Source organism: Lates calcarifer, linkage group LG17 (genome assembly GCF_001640805.2).
Source record: "Lates calcarifer isolate ASB-BC8 linkage group LG17, TLL_Latcal_v3, whole genome shotgun sequence".
NCBI lineage: Eukaryota > Metazoa > Chordata > Actinopteri > Centropomidae > Lates > Lates calcarifer.
The window spans coordinates 8703460-8725282 of NC_066849.1; the positions used below are offsets into that span (position 1 = coordinate 8703460).

Below are 21823 nucleotides of genomic sequence, written 5' to 3' on the forward strand. Positions count from 1 at the left end.
AGTAGCACAACTGAAGACATGAAAGCTTTTAGCTACTGGTATCACCTTTCTTGTGAAAAAAGAGGCCTAGCTATTTTGTTGGAAAAGCTTCATTCTTCAACAAAATGAAAAGGAGGGGAAAGAAGAAAATTCCCATGCCCTTGTTATACTGGTTTAAATCTGATACATCTAAATATGAATCCCATGTCTAAAGTGGATAGTCACCATATGTTTTTTGGATTGAAATGGATCAAGCAGATCAGAAAAACACCCATAGAGTTGACATAATTTATGTCATTCAAGGCTCAGTCAAATGATTTGTCTTTTTCTCTCTCATTTTTGCCGGCCACGTTACTTGAGAAGAAGCTTGACTTTTGGCGAGAAGAACATGTGGCTTTCTTTGGTAATTACATATAGCCATTAACTGTCTGCCTGTTCATATTTTCACTGTGTAGATCAATATTGTGAATGGGTGCTTACACAACTGCACCTGCCAACTGTGATATGTGAACAAAAAAAGCAGCCGTGAAATTCAGTATGAGCCCCTGATCTAGTTTCTTTGTGTTTGGGACCTACAAGAATAATGAGATGAAGACAAACAAATGTGGCCTCATAGTGGGAGAGTACAGTACTGGCTCATGTGCTGCGGACCTGCTGTCTGACTATTACAACATGCTTCACAGAAAGCCGTCAAACAAGCTGAGGCAAGATAAATCAATAAGATTGCAAAGGTTTGAATTGTAAGATATGATCTTGAAGCTCTGGTCTGCGCAGTAGGACTGACAGTCAGATGAGAAGCTACAGTTTGCATCAGATGTTTTTTCAGAGAAATGTGTGACTGTAGTGGGAAAGTGAACTTTCTTCATCTAATGTGCCCAGCACACATACACACATGGCTTCCTTTCAAAGGTTGTGTACATAAAAGTGTTTTCTTTGCTGTGGAGATAATGGGAGTATGAACACTTGGATAAAAAAAAATATTTTCCTGTGTTTCACAACAGCACTAATACATACACATGATATACAGTATGAATATTTGTACCAAACTGACAAGTCGGCCATGAATACCTCTCTTACAATGTCAACTTGTGCCATTTCAGTCAAATACACTGCAGGTTAATACTGAAGATGGCACTGAAACTCACACATTAGAAACCACAGCACTGTATAACTTAATTCAGACAAAATGAAAGTGGAGAATTTTCAGTGAGGTAGTAAAACTCTGAATTGTCACTGATGAGAGCTGCACTACGTATAAAATGCATTTACAGACAGTATGTCAAGTCATTTGAACCCCTGGCAAAATAAAAATGACTGCTCAACTCTGCATACTCCTCCAGTTTGTTGAGTGTTTTCATCATGCAATGTCTGTCAAAGTTAATTTGAACAGCACATATCTAAATTTAATTGAGGATAAACAGTCAAAGCCTGACTTGGAAGAAAAATATTTTATTGAAATCACAGGTGCACCTAAGAATGCTTTCTGATTTCTGATCTCCACTTGCAGAATCTCCCCAGGCATCAACAGCCAGCTGTGTCTATCTGTGTAGCATTACCTTTCCAGCTATGAAAATACTGCTTTACTTTAGAACTTAAAAATGATTTCATGATTTTTTATTAGCAGTTATTTGAACAGATTCTTAGCACATAGTTCTTTGGTCTGATATTTCTTGATTTAGGTCACAATTATTCAGTAACAAATGAAGAATGCCATGATCATTCAGCACAGTAAAGTCACAAAGCAAAGTTTGAGTTTGAGTTTGTATGGGTACAGTATATATGATAGCAAAACAAGCAGAGTTTGTTGTCTAAGTATATGCAGTAGTTCCTAAATGTACATAATATATGTATTGATATATATATATAAAATATATATACACACACACAACACACACACACACACACACACACACATACACACACACACAGTGAAACTGATTAGATCATGCATCATCAGTTTTCTGTTGGCATCATTTTATGCAACTCGAGCAATAGTGTGAATGAACAGATTAAATGTGGTTTTATGTTGGTAGATCATAACTGTCATGTGAGGTCAATGACATGAGCTTTGCTGACTGAACAGGTTCGCTTAACGAAGAATGTGTGTATGTGTGTGTGTGGGTGGGTGGGTGTGTGTGGAGACCATTTGGGAATGCTGTCTTACTTTTGTCTGGGAACAGTCTTATTTCTCCTGACAGTGGTGACGTCTTCCCATCACAGAAGCTGAGCTACAGTCTTGGAATCCAGACTTGTCTTGTCCTCTCTTGTGGGCAGCAAGGTCTCCTGCTTGGCTGGCTTCCACTTCCAGAATGCTGGGCCATAACACACTAATCCTCCAGAAAGAGCAGTGCATGCTTATTGGAAGAACTCAAATGTACACATCTGAATGAACACTGCAGACACTGTGAATATACAGTTACCTCACATGTTGCAATAGTTGTTTGATTTGGGAACTGAAATATTGAAATGAACTGAAATATTCTCTTATACTTTACGATGCTCTACAAACGCTTTGCTCTCTTATACTAAGTCACAGGGGATAATTGGTGGTCATTGAAGTGGATGGCACCACCTAAATGAAAACCTTAAGGGATAATTTTTGTAAGAAAATCTGATACAAGTCTAACATTAACTATATTCATACAGTAGAGATCATCTGCATGAACACCAACAACGAGTAAACTCATCACGATTACTGCTGAACACAGTCAGTGTCATATCAGCATAGCTCAGGGGCCATAAACCTCGGTTCCCATATGTGATTTCAGTTAGGAATGTCTGTTTCTGTGTCTGGTGGTTTTTATTGTTGTCATTTTCCTTTCTTCTTAATAAACATGTAATTTTCACTGTGATTGATGTTTTTATGGCTGTTATTACATTCCCCGCTTTCCTTGTTGCTGTGTCCGATGGCTAAACCAGTCGGTCCTCTCATCCCGTGGTCCCCATAAAAAGTGACAGGGCTGAAGACCCTGTTCTACCAAAAAAGTTCCTCTCTGTGTTTCCTGCTGTAATTCCCATTACTGCCCTGGACTCCAGGAGCTCACATCCCAAAACCTGTTCACTCTTCCCCATCCTCCCCCACCTCCTGTTCTTCCCTTCTTTAACACATGAAAACTCTATTGTGTACCATTCAAAACAATGACTACAACGTTTTGTACCTAAGATATGAGGGACATACTTGAGTCTAGACTGAGGAAGTGATGTAACAGACATATCTCCACTCTGGTCAGTCAGCTGCATACTTTAATCCTTGGCTACATGGTGAAAATTGGAGAACAGGTTACAGCCGCTACCATTTGAGCTTGTCATTGCAAAGCTTCATTCACGCATTTGATCCTCTGTCCTTGTATTCGGCAAACATCTAAATTCCCTTTTCATCTTTCACTGGTTGCTAAAATGATACAGCAGTCAAACCTTGCAAGTGTATTTTCCTTTATTTTTGCCAAACTGACTGGCAGAACCCACTACTTAGGAGCTGACATTATGAATTGCATTTGATTTATGTTACACATACATTTTTCTAATAAAGAAATAATTACAGTTTGGCTCCTTGCTTAGAGAAGATTTTACTAAAATTTTTAGGATGCAGTGTGGTGACTGATCTCCTTCTCACTTCAGCAGAGTCCTAATGACTTGTTCATTCCTTTAGTAGCTCAAGGGTCACGTTTCACTGTAAGTTCCATGAACCACATTTTCAAACAAATCCTATTTTCATGGACTGTCTTATGACGTGATAACATCAGAATAATGTTACCTTTGGGGATGTGTGACAGACACAGTGACTCCTCTGAGAAAGCCACAGCTTTAAACATGAAATACCAGTTGCTGTGAGTGTCACCACAGAGGCATCATAATATCAGAGGTCACTACTCTGGTCTGATTTATGCTCACATTCACACCATTAGACATTAAATTCATGTAAATGTCAATCCAGGCCAGATATCTGTGATAGTGAGTGTTCAGTGAAAAGTTTTAGTGGCCTAACAAAAGTCTTGATGTGAAAAATCAGATAAAATGTGTGAGTGTTTGAGTGATAACTGCACATTAACTTTTTCATACTTCCATATCTGTTTAATTAAATACTGTCTAAAAATTTTGACTTGTACTATGTAACTCAAACTTTTTCTCACACTGGTGATAGAGACATCCACCCTATCAATGTGGTTCAAAGCCACATCTTTTGCATATGCAAATTACACAAACACTTCCTTCTCTCTCTAAGTCAAGGAAGCATTTAAAGACTGAACTTGTCAGTGATGTGCACCACTGTTCCTCAGTAGCTCAGCAGGACTGTGAACTCACCATGTTTATCCACTGTGAGCTGGTCGTACTGATACTTGCACTGACTCTCAATGGTCAAGGTAAGCAGCATTTTTACATAATTTTTTCATCCAGGTTATAGAACACACATTAGACCACAGTACATGACAAACTCCATTCCACTCTGTGTTTCTTTGGTCAGTTTAGGTATATCTGTTAAGAACATCAACAAGATCAATGGTCATCGATTCGTTTTTTTCCAGTTCATACAGGGCAAATCTTTGGAGGCCATGAGGCTGTACCACATAGCAGGCCATACATGGTGCTTTTGGAGCAGCACACAGAGGATGGTGGTAAAAGTCACTGTGGTGGCTTCCTTCTGAATGAGGATTTTGTGATGACTGCAGCCCACTGCCAAGCCAAGTCAGTTTAACACACTTTATGTTTAAGTATTGGGAATTCTGGGGCTCCTGATGAGACCTCTTATCTCACAAAAAATAGATAAATTCAAGTCTCTTGATATTTTTATTTTGTGAATTCAATACACTGACCATACTACTACTGTTTTTTTAATTATTTCAGGTCCTACACTGTTTTCCTTGGAGTTCATGACATGAATAAGGTTACTGGAATACAGCGTATATCTGTGAAAGATACATTTCCACAGAAAGACTACAATAAAATGGAACATAAACATGACATAATGCTTCTTAAGGTGAGAAAATCCTTATCATTAAAAGGCAAAGTTTTGCTTTCATCTGGTTTTGTTATTTCTAGGTTTCTCATCATGTTACTTGCAAATATTACTGTATTACTGTTGTTTGTAGTGTATACATTAGTATCACTGAACAATAGCTAAACAGGTGGACACTGCATAAATTTGATATTTCAGCCTCATGTTTGTTTTTTTGTTTTTTTCATCTCTCTCTGTTCCTCCAGTTGAGCTCTAAGGCACATTTTAACAACAATGTGAGACCCATTGCTCTCGCAGGCCGAGGTGATGGCTCTCTGCCAAAATCATGTTCAGTCTCTGGCTGGGGAAGAAATGACAGGAACAAAAAACAGATGTCTTTGAAGCTCATGGAAGTCAATGTAACACTCATTGACAAAGAGTTCTGTACCATGGATAAGTTGTACTGCTCTGAGGGACAGACTGGGCCGGGTGAAGTATGTATATTTAAGTAACATTACATGGACAAACACACATTAGTCAACAATGATAATTAATTTACTGTTGTTGAAACACTGTACACTGTACTTCCAGGGAGACTCTGGTGGTCCATTGGTCTGTGAGGATGGAAAGGCGTACGGGGTGGTGTCCCACACCTTCAATCCAAAATCAGGACAACCTATACATTGCTACACTAAGATACCTGAGTATAGAGACTGGATCGACTCAGTAATGAAAACGGCATGAAAAATCTCTAATGCATGTAATACTTAATTGATCAGATCACAACATTGGAATTTACTTTTTTTTCCAATGAAATCACTGAAATACTTGTAACACCAGTGCTTCCAAGTCTGGGCTTTCTTGCTTTCGATAATTCATTTTCTTTACTTTGATGATTTCAAATGATATAATTTTTTATTTGGAATGTTCAGTCAAAAGATTGAAAATGTATGAAACGCATTTACACACACTTCGCTGCTTGAACATGAATTAAACCCACAAATAAGACAACACTGCCTCCTTGTGAAGTGTATTGATGCAACAAGGGTCACTGTTCACTTGATAAAGTCAGAGCTGAAAGTTTCTTCTCATTTATAAGTTCTAAACCTGATCAAGCCCACCTGTTGTTTAACAGAACCTGTAACTAGAGTTTTTAGCAACTGACAGAACAGCCAATGCGACGGTTGTACACTAACTTTGGCACTTTCTCATTGTACAAAAATGTTTTATGTCCAATGAGATTGTTTAGGAATTATTAAATAAGGCCACCTTCTTCTGTTACCAGTCCAAACATAGGCTAAATTTAAATAATAAATGATAATAAGATAAATAATAAATTTAAATAATGTTATGGAAGTAATACTATACTGCAAGAAGAATATGAATAAAAAATGAGGGAGGGCAATGATGAAGCTATTTATTTAAAGCCATATTTACTAAAATGATTTAAAAAAAATACAAATCAACAAATAATATCAAACAGTCTGAATACTTGTGTTGACAACAAATATGAGGACAGAATAATCCTGCTACTAATGATGTTTGTCATCTGTGAGTGTTACATCAAAATTATACTTAAACGGCAGAAAATTTACAGCAAAGTCTGCTGTCAGCACCAAATGGTGCCGGGAGGTGGTGTCAGGATAAAGAGGTGTATCACACCAGGCTCATATCATCAATATAGAGAGGGACTAAGGGAAAACTAGATTACTCAGACTAGTTTTCACAGAGAGAACCTTCTACTTAACGCTTCTGAGAGCTGCCACTCTGATTTTATTATATATATACATTAGTTATATCCATTCAAGCTCACTGGTAAGTTATTATTGGTGTTTCACATACGTCATCCAGGTAGTCAATTATCTGTACCTATAATATGAGATTTAATTGAAGTCCTTTACAGCCCTTGTACATGCAGCCTTTCCCATCATTAACCTCTTTAAACTTCTTTCCCCACTGATCTGTCAAACCCAGGCTGCACTCACATGCATGTTCCAGGAAATTTACAGCAGTAGAATTAGTTTTTACTTTTACAAAGTTGCCTGATGTTGCATGTCCAGTCATTCCCAACCACAGGGTTGAGTTGAACTGGTTTTTATTCTCATCATGTTCACTTCACCTCTCAGGCAGCTAGATGTCTCCAGCAGTTCAACCAGTAACAAGCTATCAGTACAGCAGCACTGAGAACACATGCTTCCATGGACTCAGACTGTCAGCTGCATGTTGCCTATGTCTATGTTGCTGTCAGTAATGTACAAGACATAACTTAATCTGCCACCTACTGACAAGTGCAATGTAGGAAGAACTCTGAGACAAAACACACAAAAAATTAAGAATTAAATTAAACAACATGTTAAATGAAAATGAACTGCGAAGATAACAAAGGACAATTATTTTTGCAGGTGAGATTATTTAGGATTTTCATCAACATTTTCATCAGGTTCTCTCTCTCTTCATTCACCCCTGTTGTACCTGCCATTCCAATAAGCTAAAGTTCATACTTAAATGCCGTGGTCTTTGTAAGTGAAGACAGTTGCATGGGATCATTCTGTTTTCTGTACATATTTAATGGAAAATAAGACCTGAAAGAATGAGAGATAACCAAGTATATATAGGTGGTATACTGCTGTCAGCTCAGACTGAGGAAATGGTTCGTGATATTATCTGTGCTTTGTCTTAATTACAAACAAGATAAACTGTACACAAACAGTTTAAACACATGTGAACAAGCAATAACCACATACACTAGACCCAGAGTAAACTGGGGTCAGAGACTGTTTTACAAAATATAAAGTTTAATTTACAATCAATCAAAATGTAGGAGACTTCAGTGAAATAATACCATGAGTGGAAGGCTTAAGGTACACATGAGAGAGGGGCCTTCTTTTCTATTTTCAGTGCCTTCACTATATTCTCATGTACAAAACTTCCCTGACTTTCTCCGTTTAATAATCTTTTTATCACCTGGGCCACCACTCGTGATCAAGTTTTCCTTGTCTGTGTGGTGATAACTGAGGAAAGTACTATATCTGGATCTTCTCAAATAGTCAGCCATGCTTTCTTTTTTGTCATGGGTTAACATATACAGAACCCCAACGCTGAGTCAGACCACAGAACACCAGGAATGCAGGGACAGAAGTGGTTTATTGCCACAGCAACAATGCAACAGGTGGAAAAAGGTCTGGGGGAAAAGTCCAGGGCTGAGAGTCAGGTCGTGGTGCAGGGAGTGAGGTGAGAGCCCGGGAGGGAAGCCAGGAGGTTAACAGAGGCGGCTGGAGATCCACAGGAGCTGATGGAGCACCGGCGGAAAACTAGAACAAAATACAGACTGCGAGCAGACCAGGGTGATGAACAGGTGAGGATGAGTTAATAGATAGCAGCAGTGCCGGTGCCACGCCACGCCCCTGAGGAGAAAGCACACACACACCTACACACAGAGGGAGAGGGGAAGACTGGACAGAGACAAAAACCAGGGCAGGAACTGAGGAAGAGAAGGGGGACCTTAACATTTTTCTTCACATAACTAGAAACATAACGTGTCCCCCAACAAGTTGTACATGATACGATCTTCGTCTTGCAGAACTGTGTGGTCTGGAAATCCCTAAGGTTTGTGTTCAGCTTTCTCACAAAACAGAAAATGCTGTGTCCTCTTTTAGCTGTCTACAGTATGGCTGCAGATGTCTAGTTTGACTTCTTTAATTTGCAAAAAGCCTTCAAACCAAGTATTGTAATGTGATTAAGTACAAATATGAGATAGTATTAATACTATTTATAGTATTAATAGGGAAACAACTTTTTATTCCTCTGCATCTATCTGACAGCTGTTACTTTATAGCAGATTGGAATTTTTGTGTTCATCTTTCTTCCTTTAATATTTTTAATATTAAAAACTTAATCTTAAATCAGTGAGACTGTCAGACCAAAGTCTGGACTCGCTTGCTTTAGATTTTCTAAAAAAAAAAAAAAAAAATGCTTTACTTTGATGATACCAAATTCTACAATTTTTTGTTTGGAAAGTTCACTTAAAAGCCAATTATGACACACAAGTCAAGTGTGATGTAAAATCAAATATTCAGCTGTAGACTTAATGCTGTTTAACAGGTGTAATATTTAGACATATATACTATGTTCTTAAATGAAATATTATGCATTAAAAACATCACTGATTTGTGCATTTTCTTTTAAACTAGTCAAAGTCAAAGCCAGCTTTATTGTCAATTCTGCCATATGTCTGCACATACAGAGGATTGGATTTTTCTCTTAGACCCACTGTGCCTCAAGGTAAACATAAAAGTAGAAAAAAAATATATAAAAAAATATTTAGAGAGAAATAATAAAAAAATATAAATAAAAAATATAATAACAGGTTAAAGTCACAAGGCGTGTTGTGCAAACGGAGCAGTCAAATGCTGTGTAAAGTGGCTGGTGCCCCTGAGTTTGTGTGTATGTGTGTGTGTTTGGGGTGGGGGGATGAACAGTATCCAAAGGGGGAACTGGGAGCTCAGAGTCCAGAGTTGGTGTGTGCAGGGGGGAGAGGGGGAAGAGCAGGGAGGTAGTTGAGCTTCCTGACAGCCTGGTGGATGAAGCTGTCTTTGAGTCTGCTGGTCCTGGCCCGGACACAGTAAAAAAAATGCTGCAGTCTGCTGATTGATCTTTTTTTTTTTACTTTCAACAGCATCTTGATGACTTATTATATTCAACGTTGTGTGTGTTACCATAGAGGTATCAATATATTGCTACATGTGGTGTATGTGAACTAAACAAACTAAATAAATATTATCTAAAGAATTTCGACTTGTTTTATGAAAATCTAACATTTCTCATAATCTGGAGGTGATAGAGGCCCCTCCTTATGACTGTGGTTCAAAGCCAAAATGTGTAATTAGGCAAACACGTCCTTCTCTCGGAAGCATTTAAAGACTGAACTTGTCAGTGATGTGTACCACTGTTCCTCAGTAGCTCAGCTGGACTGTGAACTCACCATGTTTATCCACTGTGAACTGGTCGTATTGATACTGGCACTGACTCTTGATGGTCAAGGTAAGTTTAGGTTTTATGACATCATGTGCATCATGTGCACAGGGTATTATGTTTTTTTTTTAATGTATATACTTTTTCATTTATTTAGCTTCTGCAGTTTACGGAGGACACGAGGCTAAGGCACACAGCAGGCCATACATGGTGCTGTTGGAGCGGCACATGCAGAATGGTGAAACATATTACTGTGGTGGCTTCCTTCTGACTGAGGATTTTGTGATGACTGCAGCGCACTGCCAAGCCAAGTCAGTTTAACACACTTTACATTTATCTATTGGGAATTCATGGCCCCTGATAAGATTTCATGTTTCAATAAAAAACTAGACTCATGCACTTAGACTGACAAATACACTTCATGACTCCTTTATGATGTGACATATATGACATAATTTCAAGTCTCATAATGTTTTCATTGTGTGAATACAATGCTCTGACCAACAAACTAATATGTTTACTTCAAGATAACGTTTTTACATTTATTTTTGTCATTTCAGGTCCTACACAGCGTTACTAGGAGTTCACAATGTCCGTAACAGTAATGGAATACAGCGTATATCTGTGGAAGATACATTTCCACATAAAGACTACAGTGCAACTGAATTAATAAATGACATAATGATTCTTAAGGTAATATAAAAAATAATTACATTTAAAATCATTGTACTTGTAGTAGTGAACTGTAGTGAATCAAACTATGTAATACATTTCTGAACAAATTGAAATCCATGATTTGATATAAATATCTATCTCCTCAGCTTCAATTTTTTTTTCATCTCTCTCTGTTCCTCCAGTTGAGCTCTAAGGCAAATTTCAGCAACACTGTGAGACCCATTGCTCTCGCAGACCGAGGTGATGGCTCTCTGCCAAAATCATGTTCAGTCTCTGGCTGGGGAAGAAATGACAGAAACTCAAAATATATGTCTTTGAAACTCATGGAAGTCAGTGTAACACTCACTGACAAAAAAAAAAAAAAGATTTACTGCTCTGAGGGAGAGGCTGGACCGGGTGAGGTCTGTACATTTATGATATTACATTATATAACATGACATGGACAAACACACACACACACTTTGGTCAATGTTGTTGAAGCAATCACTACAGACTGTGTATGTACTTCCAGGGAGACGCTGGTGGTCCATTGGTCTGTGAAGATGGAAAAGCATATGGGGTGGTGTCCCACACCTTTAATAAAGCATCAGGTGGACCACCTATATATGCCTACACTAAGATACCTGAGGATGGCAATCAATTGGATGATGGAACCTAATGTTTGTATTCTTAATATTTTAGAGTTGATGATTGAATTAATATCACAACTGATCCTAAATCAGTGACACTACAAGACAAAAGTCTGGACTTGTTTGCTTTGGATAGATTTAATAAAAATATGCTTTACTTTGATGATATTATATAATACAATCTTTTGTTTGGACAGTTCACGTAAAAAATTAAAGCATGCTTTGATCGATTTAAGGAAATAAAATGTTTTGGTTTCTGCTGCAGTGGTTATAAACTTTAGGTTCTTGTTAGTAAATTAGAAATTTAAACCAAGTATATTTTCAAAGACGGATTTAAACAAGCCAAACATGACAAGTGTGGTGTAAAATCTAAACTGTAACTGTATACTCAATGCTGTTTAACAGGCGTAATATCTATACATATATCCTAAAATGCTCCTAAATAAAACATAATACTTTAAATGCATCACTGTTTTGTGCATTTTGTTTTAGACTGGATCAAATGAGAACACAGGATCAATAAACTGTTGCTCTCTCACCACGTTCTCTCAGTGCCTCTGTACATGTGTTTGAACATGAATTGACTCACTAAAAAAGACAACACTGCCTCCCTGTGAACAAAGTGAATTGATGCAACAAGAAGAGGGTCACTGTTCACTTGTTGAAATCAGAGCTGAAAGTCTCTTCTCATTTATAAGCTCTGAATCTGCTGTGCCTGTTGTTTAACAGAACCTGTAACTGAAGAACAGCTAATGTTCAGGTTGGACACTAACACTGTCGTCACTGTCTAATTGTACAAACATGTTTTATGTCCAATGAGATTGTTTAGACATTATTGAATAAGGCCACCTTCTTTTATTACCACTCCAAACATAGGCTAAATGTATTCTACATGACCAGGCATCTCATTTATGTCAAATGTCATAATTAATAATAAACTGTACTAAGATGTTAAATTTTCTATCAAAATAAAATGATTAAACACATTATGTGGTTCCAACGGAAACAGTGAGACATTTCACACTTAAATTAAATATGTGCATCCTCTTGTTTGCCCAATTGTTTGTGACCATTGAATAGTGGTTATTTATGTAGCTCACAAGAAAAAGCCTTTTGATTTTACTTAGCGTCTGATTTATCCTGCAGCACATCAGGTGGTTTCCATTTTTAACATGACCATATTACTGACTGCATTATTAAATACAGTGTTAATGGATGCACATATTTATAAACATAATTACCCACCCTGATAAAGTGAAAACTCTTTTGGAAAAGTATTGTAGGTTAAAAATATCTGATTTATGTGAGTATCCAGTTGAGTCTCCACCTTCAAATCCTCCAACATGATGTGACACTATTCAGACTGCAATGACACTAGTGATGTAGAAGAATTTTCACTTTAATCATTTTACTGGTAATACTCAGAAAAACTCAAGCCATCAGTAAAGCAGCACTGGGAAAACAGACTTGCACAGCTGAACATGGACTCAGACTGTAAACTGTGCGTTATCTCCTTCTAGTTTGCTTGCAGTAATGTATAACACATAGCTTATTCTGCCACTTAATGACACCTGATTTGTCTCACTTCATCAAATCAACACTTAAATGCTGATATTCTTCATTATGCTCCAAATTCAGAGTAGTGCTTCCCCCTCCAATCTCTGAATCTGACATTTGTCATATAACTGTCTCAGAGCCTCAGATGTTTTTATCACAGGGATGACGTCCCACAGCCTTGACATATGTGCAATTATAACAAGGTCCTGTTTCTCCAAATCTCTTCTGCAGTAAATCAATCGCAACATCATAATTGTTGTTTTTTATAGTGAGTGTTGCTACTGACTTTGCAACAGTGTCAGTCAGTTTTTCAGATATGTGAATTTCTTCCTCCAGTAAAGAGCATTATTGCTGTAAACAGCAGTTTTTACTGGGTCCTAAACACCTGCCATGAACTCACTTTAACATAAATGTCTCAATCATCAACTTTGGTAGGAGTGTTATCATGCTGAGATCTGACAGAGTCAGCACATATACATTATTACACAGTAGCTATCTAACTTCAGCGTTTCCAACTGCAGCCACCTAGTGGATAGAGAAACAAGACTAAAACAATACGACTGACCAAAATATTATTTTACTGTAATGTGGGATCATAAAAAGTCTGACAATTGATCTTCTTTTCCTTTCACCATGGTAATGACTTTATCACTTCTTTGGTAGTTCAGATGTTACATTTCAGTCCTCTGGAGGTGATAGAGATGCCCTTTCTTATTAATGTGGTTCAAAGCCACATCTTTTGCATATGCAAGCTACACAAACACTTCCTTCACTCTCTAAGTCAAGGAAGTGTTTAAAGACTGAACTTGTCAGTGATGTGCACCACTGTTCCTCAGTAGCTCAGCTGGACTGTGAACTCACCATGTTTTTCCACTGTGAGCTGGTCGTACTGATACTTGCACTGACTCTTGATGGTCAAGGTAAGTTTGGCTTTTATGGTACTTAAGGATATTATAGGATAAGTTTTAAATCACAGTGTTAGTGCTAAAACTAAACTAAACTCTCTCTATCTTCCTTTACATTTATTTATCTATTCATAAATATTACATTTTTTCCCCTAGTTCATACAGGGCAAATCTATGGAGGCCATGAGGCTGTGGCACATAGCAGGCCATACATGGTGCTGTTGGAGCGGCACATGCAGAATGGTGAAACATATTACTGTGATGGCTTCCTTCTGACTGAGGATTTTGTGATGACTGCAGCCCACTGCCAAGCCAAGTCAGTTTAACACAATTTGAATTTAAGTATTGGGAATTCGTGGGCCCCTGATAAGACTTCTTATCTCAATAAAAGAGACTGATTCATGCACAGAGACAAATATACTTCATAACTGCTTCATGAGAAGAGACATAAATTTGAGTCTCAATGCTCTGACCAACAAACAAATATGTTTACTAACAGATAAAGTTTTTACATTTATTTTTGTCATTTCAGGTCCTTCACAGCGTTACTAGGAGTTCACAATGTCCATAACAGTAATGGAATACAGCGTATATCTGTGGAAGATACATTTCCACATAAAGACTACAATGCAGCTGAATTAACAAATGACATAATGCTTCTTAAGGTAATAGAAATGCAGAAATTCAGTTTTACCCCCAACCCAATTTTGTTTCTTACTTACTGTTAGTACCAAGTGAATCAAACAATAGAAGTGTATATAAACTGAAATTCATGTTTAAAAAAAAAAAAAAAAAAAAAAAAAAAAAAAAAATATATATATATATATATATATATATATATATATATATATATATATATATATATATATATATTTGACTTTTCTCTGTTCCTCCAGTTGAGCTCTAAGGCAAATTTCAGCAACAATGTGAGACCCATTGCTCTCGCAGACCGAGATGATGGCTCTCTGCCAAAATCATGTTCAGTCTCCGGCTGGGGAAGAAATAACAGAAGCTCAAAATATATGTCTTTGACGCTCATGGAAGTCAATGTAACACTCATTGACAATGAGCTGTGTTGTGAGAAAAAAGTGTACTGCTCTGAGGGAGAGGCTGGACCGGGTGAGGTACATACATTTATGATATCACATTATATAACATGACATGGACAAACACACACACACTTTGGTCAATGTTGTTGAAGCAATCACTGCACACTGTGTATGCACTTCCAGGGAGACTCTGGTGGTCCATTGGTCTGTGAAGATGGAAAGGCGTACGGGGTGGTGTCTTCCTCGCACAAAACAAACCCAGATGGCCTGTATGTCTACTCCTACACTAAGATACCCAAGAATACAGACTGGGTTAAACAGATTATTAAAAATAATGGAAAGTTCTAATGTATCAGATCACAACATTTGAATTTCAGGTTAGTTAGCTAATATCTCCTCTGATTCCATTATCACAGAGACCGCTAAATTGCTTGTTTGCTTGTTTTACACAACTTTAATCAAAATATGCTTTGCACGATCTGTACAAGCTCCTCCCCGCCCAATGTTAGCTGGGATAGACTCCAGCATCCCCCTGACCCTTAATGGATAAGCGGTATAGATAATGGATGGATGCTTTGCTTTGATAATATCACTTTGCTTTATTATCACTCTATATTTAGCTGGAACATGCTTAATCCCAATGAATGTAATATGAGGCTGCAATGAAACAAATACATCATAATGTATTATCAGTATACTTGTACCGAGAAAAATGTGAGGACAGAATCATCCTGCTGTTGGTCATTAATGGTGTTTGTCATCTGTATTAGTGTCACATGAAATTTATACTTATACAGAAACAACTGAAGCAAGGTCTGCTGCCAACACCAAGAGGTGTGTATCAGGAGAGACAGGTGGTGTCAGGATAACACAGGTGTAGCACACACTTTCTCAGATGAGAACACAGGATCATCTGAGCTTGTTTTGTTCCATCTTTTAACAACAATAAACTGTTGCTTTCTCATCACGTTCTCTCAGTGCCTCTGTACACTTTTTTGAACAACAATTGACTCACTAAAAAAGACAACACTGCCTCCCTGTGAACAAAGTGTGTTGATGCAACAAGAAGAGGGTCACTGATTACTTGTTGAAGTCACAGCTGAATGTCTTATCCAATTCATAAGCTCTAAACCTGATCAAGTCTGCCTGTTGCCTACCTGAGAATGTATCTGCAGTTTTTAGCAACATCTAACAGAACAGCCAATGTTGGGCACCAAGTTATACAAACACATTTTATGTCCAATGAGATTGTTTAGGCATGATTAAATAAGGTCACCATCTTTCATTACCTCTCCAAACGTAGGCTAAATCTGTTCTACATGACCAGGCAGCTCATTTATGTTAATTGTCATAATAAATAATAAAACATTGTACTACACTACACAAAGTACTGGATATGAATGAATTTCAATGAACCCTTTTATTGAACATGAAAAAAATAAAAACTATTGTGGTTCACAAACGGAAAAGGAGCCAAAATGCAGAACTTGGAATGATAAAGAAGGGTTTATTGAGGAAAAAACAGAAACACTTGACAAAGGAGCAGGCAGGCAGACTTCCAGCAAAAGGTGGACTCAGCCGTGAGTCAAAACTTCAAAAACAGATCTCCAGGGCGTGGCAGATGAGCAAAGGTGAGGTACTGGTATCTGGGTAGGAGGAGAGACAAAGTTAGCCAGCTAATGGAGAGGGTTTCAAAAAGCTAGGAGTCATGCGCTAGAGTACCATGCAGGCAAACGGACGATCTGACGAAGACTGAAGTGAAGGACCCGGGTATAAATGCAGCAGGAGTCAGGTGAGGTAATGAACCAGATTGATGTCAGGAGTGCTTGATTGAGTGGAGGGAAACTCAGGTAGGAGGAGATAACCAGATGGCCACGCCCTGGAAAACAAACACAGACAGGGGGAGACAAACAGGAGACACAGGGAAGGGAAACACACTGACACAAGAGGGGAGAGAGGCATACTGCCAGATCCTAACAAAAACATCTAGTTCCAAAGATAACAGTGGGACACTTAAGGAATCAGTTGGCAGAAATGGAATATAATATAAAGAGTTATGTTTTTATTTGTACATAATCCCCTAAAACTAATAATTGTTGTGTTTTCTTCCAATATGTTGTGCCGCCATGTTTCTACAGTAGTTCAGAAAGGACAAACCAAACTCCTTTTACATTTTTACATTGATGCTGCAGCTTGTTTACAGAAGACAAAGAAAGAGGAAGAAAGGAGAGCGTACATGTCAGCTATTACTTATAGTTTTACAGACTAACAACAATACAGTGTTTAAATATAGCTATATATATAATGCCATTTTGTCACCTGTCGGCCACCACAGACTCTGTGACACGCTTATGAAGGGAGGGGTGAGAGGATGGGTATTCAGTTGGTTGCAATCTGTGTTCTAACCACTAGATGCCACCAAATCCCACACACTGGTCCTTTAAGTCTCTCAGTTAAATGCATTCATCCCCCTGTTTACCCATTTGTCTGTTACCATTGGATAGTGATTATTTACATAGCTCACAAAAAGAAGCCTTTTGATTTAGCCTGCAGCACATCAGGTGGTTTCCATTTTTAATAGGATCACATTAGTCACTGCATTATTGAATTATGCCCAACTGGGAGGATAACAGAAATGAAAATGTGGACTACGTTGCCGGGGAGAGGGAGGTCTGGAATGCCCTGCTTAGCCGGTGTCTTGAAGGGGGAAATATGTAGTGTCTGAAGTTTCATATATGGTTCTTATTTTCTTGGAGTCTCTGAACACAAGTGTTTCCCATGTATGTTTTTCCATTTTTGGGGGTTCATGTTTAGGTTAAATAGTTGTGAACGTAAATCTGTAAGTGTTAGGGAGAGGGGCCTCCTTCCCTCTCGCTAAAAATCATAAAGACAACTAACATATATATATACTGATGTTTAGAGAGATCCATATTGGCTCGGATCCTCTCACAGGCTACTGCAGTGCTTGTTTTGATGCTGGACTTCTTTGTAATAAACTTCTATATACAAGCAAGACAGTGTCAGCAGAGATCTTCTCTTCATCATCTACACAACATCACCATCAAATATACCACACCGGATAAGTGGAAGAATATGCTATGCTATGCTATTATTAAATATGTGCATATATTGTTAATGGATGCATGTATGTGTGTCAAGATGTAGTTGCTATAATGAAAGCAGGCCTCAAAACTTTAACCACTGGTTTTAGATGTTTTTTCACAGTCTTGCTGTGTCTACGTTTGCATCCTTTGACTTTCACACTTGATGTTTTGAGAGTATGTGGACAATGTTCCAAGATGGCACCACAGATGGCTGCCTCAGTGTGTTGGTACGCACTGTTTTTTTATTTTGTTTGTTACTTCAGTGTTGGGTGTAAGTACTGTAGTTGCTCTTTCACTAGAGGAGAGCTCATGGACATCAGGGCCACTACCCCTGTGGATTTATTACCCACTTTCATCACTACATCTGGGGAATTACTGGACATTCTGGTTAAAGGTGCCCTCACCTTTGCACACACAGTGAAACGGTGGAGGAGAGGGAAACGCGCCGCTACGCTTGTGCATTTCCACCAATATGGAAATCGCACACCATTACCTGGAATATTTCCCTCTAACGTGTGGTCACTCAGCAACGAAGTGGATTAACTCCAGCTGCTGGTGGGGAAAAACAGACACCTTTCTTCATCTTCCGTTTTGTGCTTTACTGAAATTTGGCTGTGTGGACCATGGATGTATTATGAGAGCTGGATACCGGATCGAAAATGGCAGCCACTCAGTCCTATCAGAGTTGCCCGCCTGGCACATACGCTAAAATATGTTTCTGGCTTCTGGCTTGGTTTACTTCTGCATTATGGGGCCCACTGAACATGCGTGGTACTGTTACCCATCATGCCTCTGGGTTACAGGAACCCAAACCGCTTCCTGGCCTCAGCGCGGCTTGTTCGTGAGTGCTATGCTAGCGGACTTCATGGATGTATAATAAAACTTAAACAGGGCTAGTCTGACTTTAAACCATGGATGTTTTGTGCATATGACAACAGCAACCAACAGTGAAGATAATGATCCATAAAGTAAGATAGCATTAAATGCTGAAATTGTTAATATTGTGATTAATTCTTGTTGAGCAGTAATTTAAATTATACATACATTATACAGCTACAACCTGGCTGGTAAAGTTATTAATAAGATTTTACAAATATTTTTTAACTTTTTATATTATAAGGCATATTCAGATGTGCAGTGCTATTTAATAGTTTATTTCCTGTGTTATTACTTACACTTCTCTTTCACTGTTCTCCACAACTTCATTCAGGATAAATAAATTAAATTAAATATTATTCATGTAGTTGTTTATTTTAAGACACATATTAAATTGCTCGTATTAATAATTGGTTTTAATATGGTAAAAATAAAAATAAGTGCAAATATCTGAGGGTGAAGCTCTTTAATTTGTGAACAAACTGGACATGAGCCACATATAATGTGTAATAACTGAGCTAATGAGCATGCTGCTGTAACATATATGTAAACTGTAGTTAGTTACACTTCCCCCGATAGCAGGTTTAAGGGTTCTGCTTCATCGCCGTGACCAGCTATGATCTTCCCCATGAGGAGGATTTACCACACTGAGACAGTTTAAGCCTTGAATAAATAAATAAATGCGGTTGTTCCGAATGGACAACAGGTTTAATGAACTTCAGTCATCAGTGGATGAGACCATAGGCTGTATATGAAAAGATAAGACACTCCCTGCACACACGGATCACATCCACTATCACAAATATGGTAATTAACTTATAAATTTAAAATACCCTGAAAAAAAAAGTACGATAGGAGCGAAGAAAAATCATCTACGGTGTCTCACCAGTCATCCTTATGAGGCTAATATATTGATTTTTTAAAATTACGTTCAAAAACAAAGGCTGACGAGCAACTGATAAATGCAACACTAACACACACAACATAAAATCCAAATATCACACTATGTGAAAATGGCGGCTTGGCTTTGAGTCAGTCATTTATTCAGTTTTACCTTTAATGTTACACATCACACAGCGTTAGCTGTAAACTGGCAAGGATCCTCGTTCCTGAGACACAACATGAACGCGTGTAGAGTGCCCGCACACAGCTGTGACGTCGCTCAGAGAAATATGACTTTTCTGGGCTTTAGAAAAGTTTTATAAAGATTAAAAGTCCATGGCTTTAAAATATAGAATCGAAATAGTCGCAGTTGACTATGTTTATAGCTGGATGTGTCCTGTCAACAGTTTTACGGACGTCTCTTTTACAATGGTGGCCTATGGAGAAAATGCTTTTTGGGCCCTATGGGGATTTTTCGTTGCAGTACCACGAGTGGCCACTGGAAATGAGACTTTCAACTCTTCAGAGCGGATCGTGATGTAGACCTTTCAGGCAAGACGAAAGGTGGAGGAATTTGTTTTTACACTAACAGTGGCTTGTGTACTGATGTGACAGTGATTTAACAACACTGTTCTACTGATCTGGACTTTTGTAGAACTGTAAACCCTTCTACTCCCCCCGTGAGTTTGCTTCATTCATACTGGTCGGTGTTTACATCCCACCACAGGCCAATGTGCAGGAGGCGCAGCACACGCTTGCCGACCAGATTTTGAGTGTGGAGTGGACAAACCCAGACTCCTTAGTTATTGTCCTTGGTGACTTTAACAAAGGCAACCTCACCCACGAACTCCCCAGTTATAGACAGTTTATTAAATGCCTGACCAGAGAGGAGAACATTCTGGATAACTATTACATCACAGTAAGCAATGCTTATCACGCTGTACCCCATGCTGCGCTGGGCCACTCTGACCACATGGTCCACCTGGTTCCTGCATACAGGCAGACATTAAAGCTCTCAAAAACTTTGGTGAGGACATTAAAGAAGTGGACCAGTGGAGCAGTGGAGGATCTCCAGGCTTGCTTGGACTGCACAGACTGGGATGTATTCAGGACTGCCACCAACAGTCTGGATGAGTATACAGAGGCTGTGACATCATACATCAGCCTCTGTGAGGACCTCTGTGAGGACTCACCAGGGTGAGTTACAACAATGACAAACCCTGGTTCACAGCCAAAATCAGACAGCTAATGCTGGAGGAGGAGGCGTTTAGGAGTAGGGACAGAGACAGGTTGAAGGAATAAGATAAGATGAGATAATCCTTTATTGGTCCCACAACAGGGAAATTTACATTGTTTCAGCAGCATCAGAGATCGGAAAGATAGGAAAAAAAGGCATAGATACGAGTAAAAGACAAGATATAAGCAAGATAATATTATAAAAATATGAACATAAGAACAGTATAAACAGGACAATGTAATAAAAATATGAACACAGGAGCAATATACACAGGACCTTATACACAGAGACAGAAAATGAACTAAATACAGATATTGCACATTTTGAAAATGGAATTGGTCCCTGTGAGTATGTGGTCTACTAGGAGCAGTGCTGGTTGTAGACTCTGACAGAGGCAGGAAGGAAGGACCTGCGATACCTCTCCTTCACACACTTTGGGTGAAGCAGCCTATTGCTGAAGGAGCTGCTCAGTGCTGTCAGAGTCTCCTGCATGGGGTGGAACTCACTGTCCATAAGATATCATCCTCCATTGGGTCTAGGGGGCACCCCAGAGACAGCCCTGGCCTTCTCGATCAGCCTGTCCAGTGCCCCCTGCACTCCAAAGGACCTGAGTCTCCTCAGCAGGTAGAGTCTGCTCTGAGCCTTCTTATAAAGTGCAGTGGTGTTGTCTGTCCAGTCCAGTCTATTGTTCAGCTGAACACCCAGGTACTTATAAGATGTCACCATCTCTATGTCTCTTCCCTGGATGTTCACTGGTGTTGGTGGGAGTGTCCGCTCCTGAGGAAATCCACCACCAGTTCTTGGTCTTCCCTGCATTGATCTGGAGGCAGCTCTGCAGGCACCAGTCCACAAAGTCCTGCATCAGTTCTCTGTGCTCCCTGTCATCCTCATTTGTGACGGGGCCGACGACTGCAGAGTCATCAGAGAACTTTTGCAGGTGGCAGTGAGGTGAGTTGTAATGGAAGTCTGCAGTGTAGAGGTGAAAAGGATCGTTCCCTGCAGAGCCCCCGTGCTGCAGACCACCAT

The 21823-nt window shown here is 38.8% G+C and overlaps 2 protein-coding genes across 15 annotated transcripts in view; both read left to right on the forward strand.

Moving 5' to 3' along the window:
- Positions 1 to 21823, forward strand: part of LOC108893016 (granzyme E) — a 70494-nt gene that overhangs the window by 17351 nt on the left and 31320 nt on the right. For 2 of the 14 annotated variants that reach the window (XM_051077477.1, XM_051077478.1), the window contains exon 1: positions 8282 to 8518. The exons of 1 other annotated variant lie outside the window; for it this stretch is intronic. Coding sequence is in view for 7 of the 13 variants with exons in the window: in XM_018667309.2 (XP_018522825.1) it covers positions 9895 to 9952; positions 10041 to 10194; positions 10444 to 10576; positions 10741 to 10959; positions 11070 to 11216 (711 nt within the window). In the remaining 6 variants the exon portion in view is untranslated. Of the gene's footprint in view, positions 1 to 8230; positions 8519 to 9868; positions 9953 to 10040; positions 10195 to 10443; positions 10577 to 10740; positions 10960 to 11069; positions 11654 to 13580; positions 13665 to 13805; positions 13966 to 21823 lie in introns of those variants that run through there. 11 more of the 14 variants (XM_018667309.2, XM_051077470.1, XM_051077475.1 and 8 more) reach the window with 11 other exon arrangements.
- Positions 4214 to 5923, forward strand: LOC108877308 (mast cell protease 1-like). The gene is made up of 5 exons (XM_018667308.2): positions 4214 to 4340; positions 4503 to 4662; positions 4822 to 4954; positions 5179 to 5406; positions 5504 to 5923. Exons 1-5 carry the CDS (start codon positions 4283 to 4285, stop codon positions 5654 to 5656), a joined length of 732 nt encoding a protein of 243 aa, XP_018522824.1. The 5' UTR covers positions 4214 to 4282; the 3' UTR covers positions 5657 to 5923.

What these genes read in the sequence shown, in the direction of transcription:
- LOC108877308 (XM_018667308.2), top strand. Translation starts at nt 4,283, where the DNA reads ATGTTTATCCACTGTGAGCTGGTCGTACTGATACTTGCACTGACTCTC. An exon ending in GCAGCCCACTGCCAAGCCAA is followed by an intron (nt 4,663 to 4,821) that starts GTCAGTTTAACA and finishes TAATTATTTCAG; the next exon opens with GTCCTACACTGTTTTCCTTG. An exon ending in GACAGACTGGGCCGGGTGAA is followed by an intron (nt 5,407 to 5,503) that starts GTATGTATATTT and finishes CTGTACTTCCAG; the next exon opens with GGAGACTCTGGTGGTCCATT.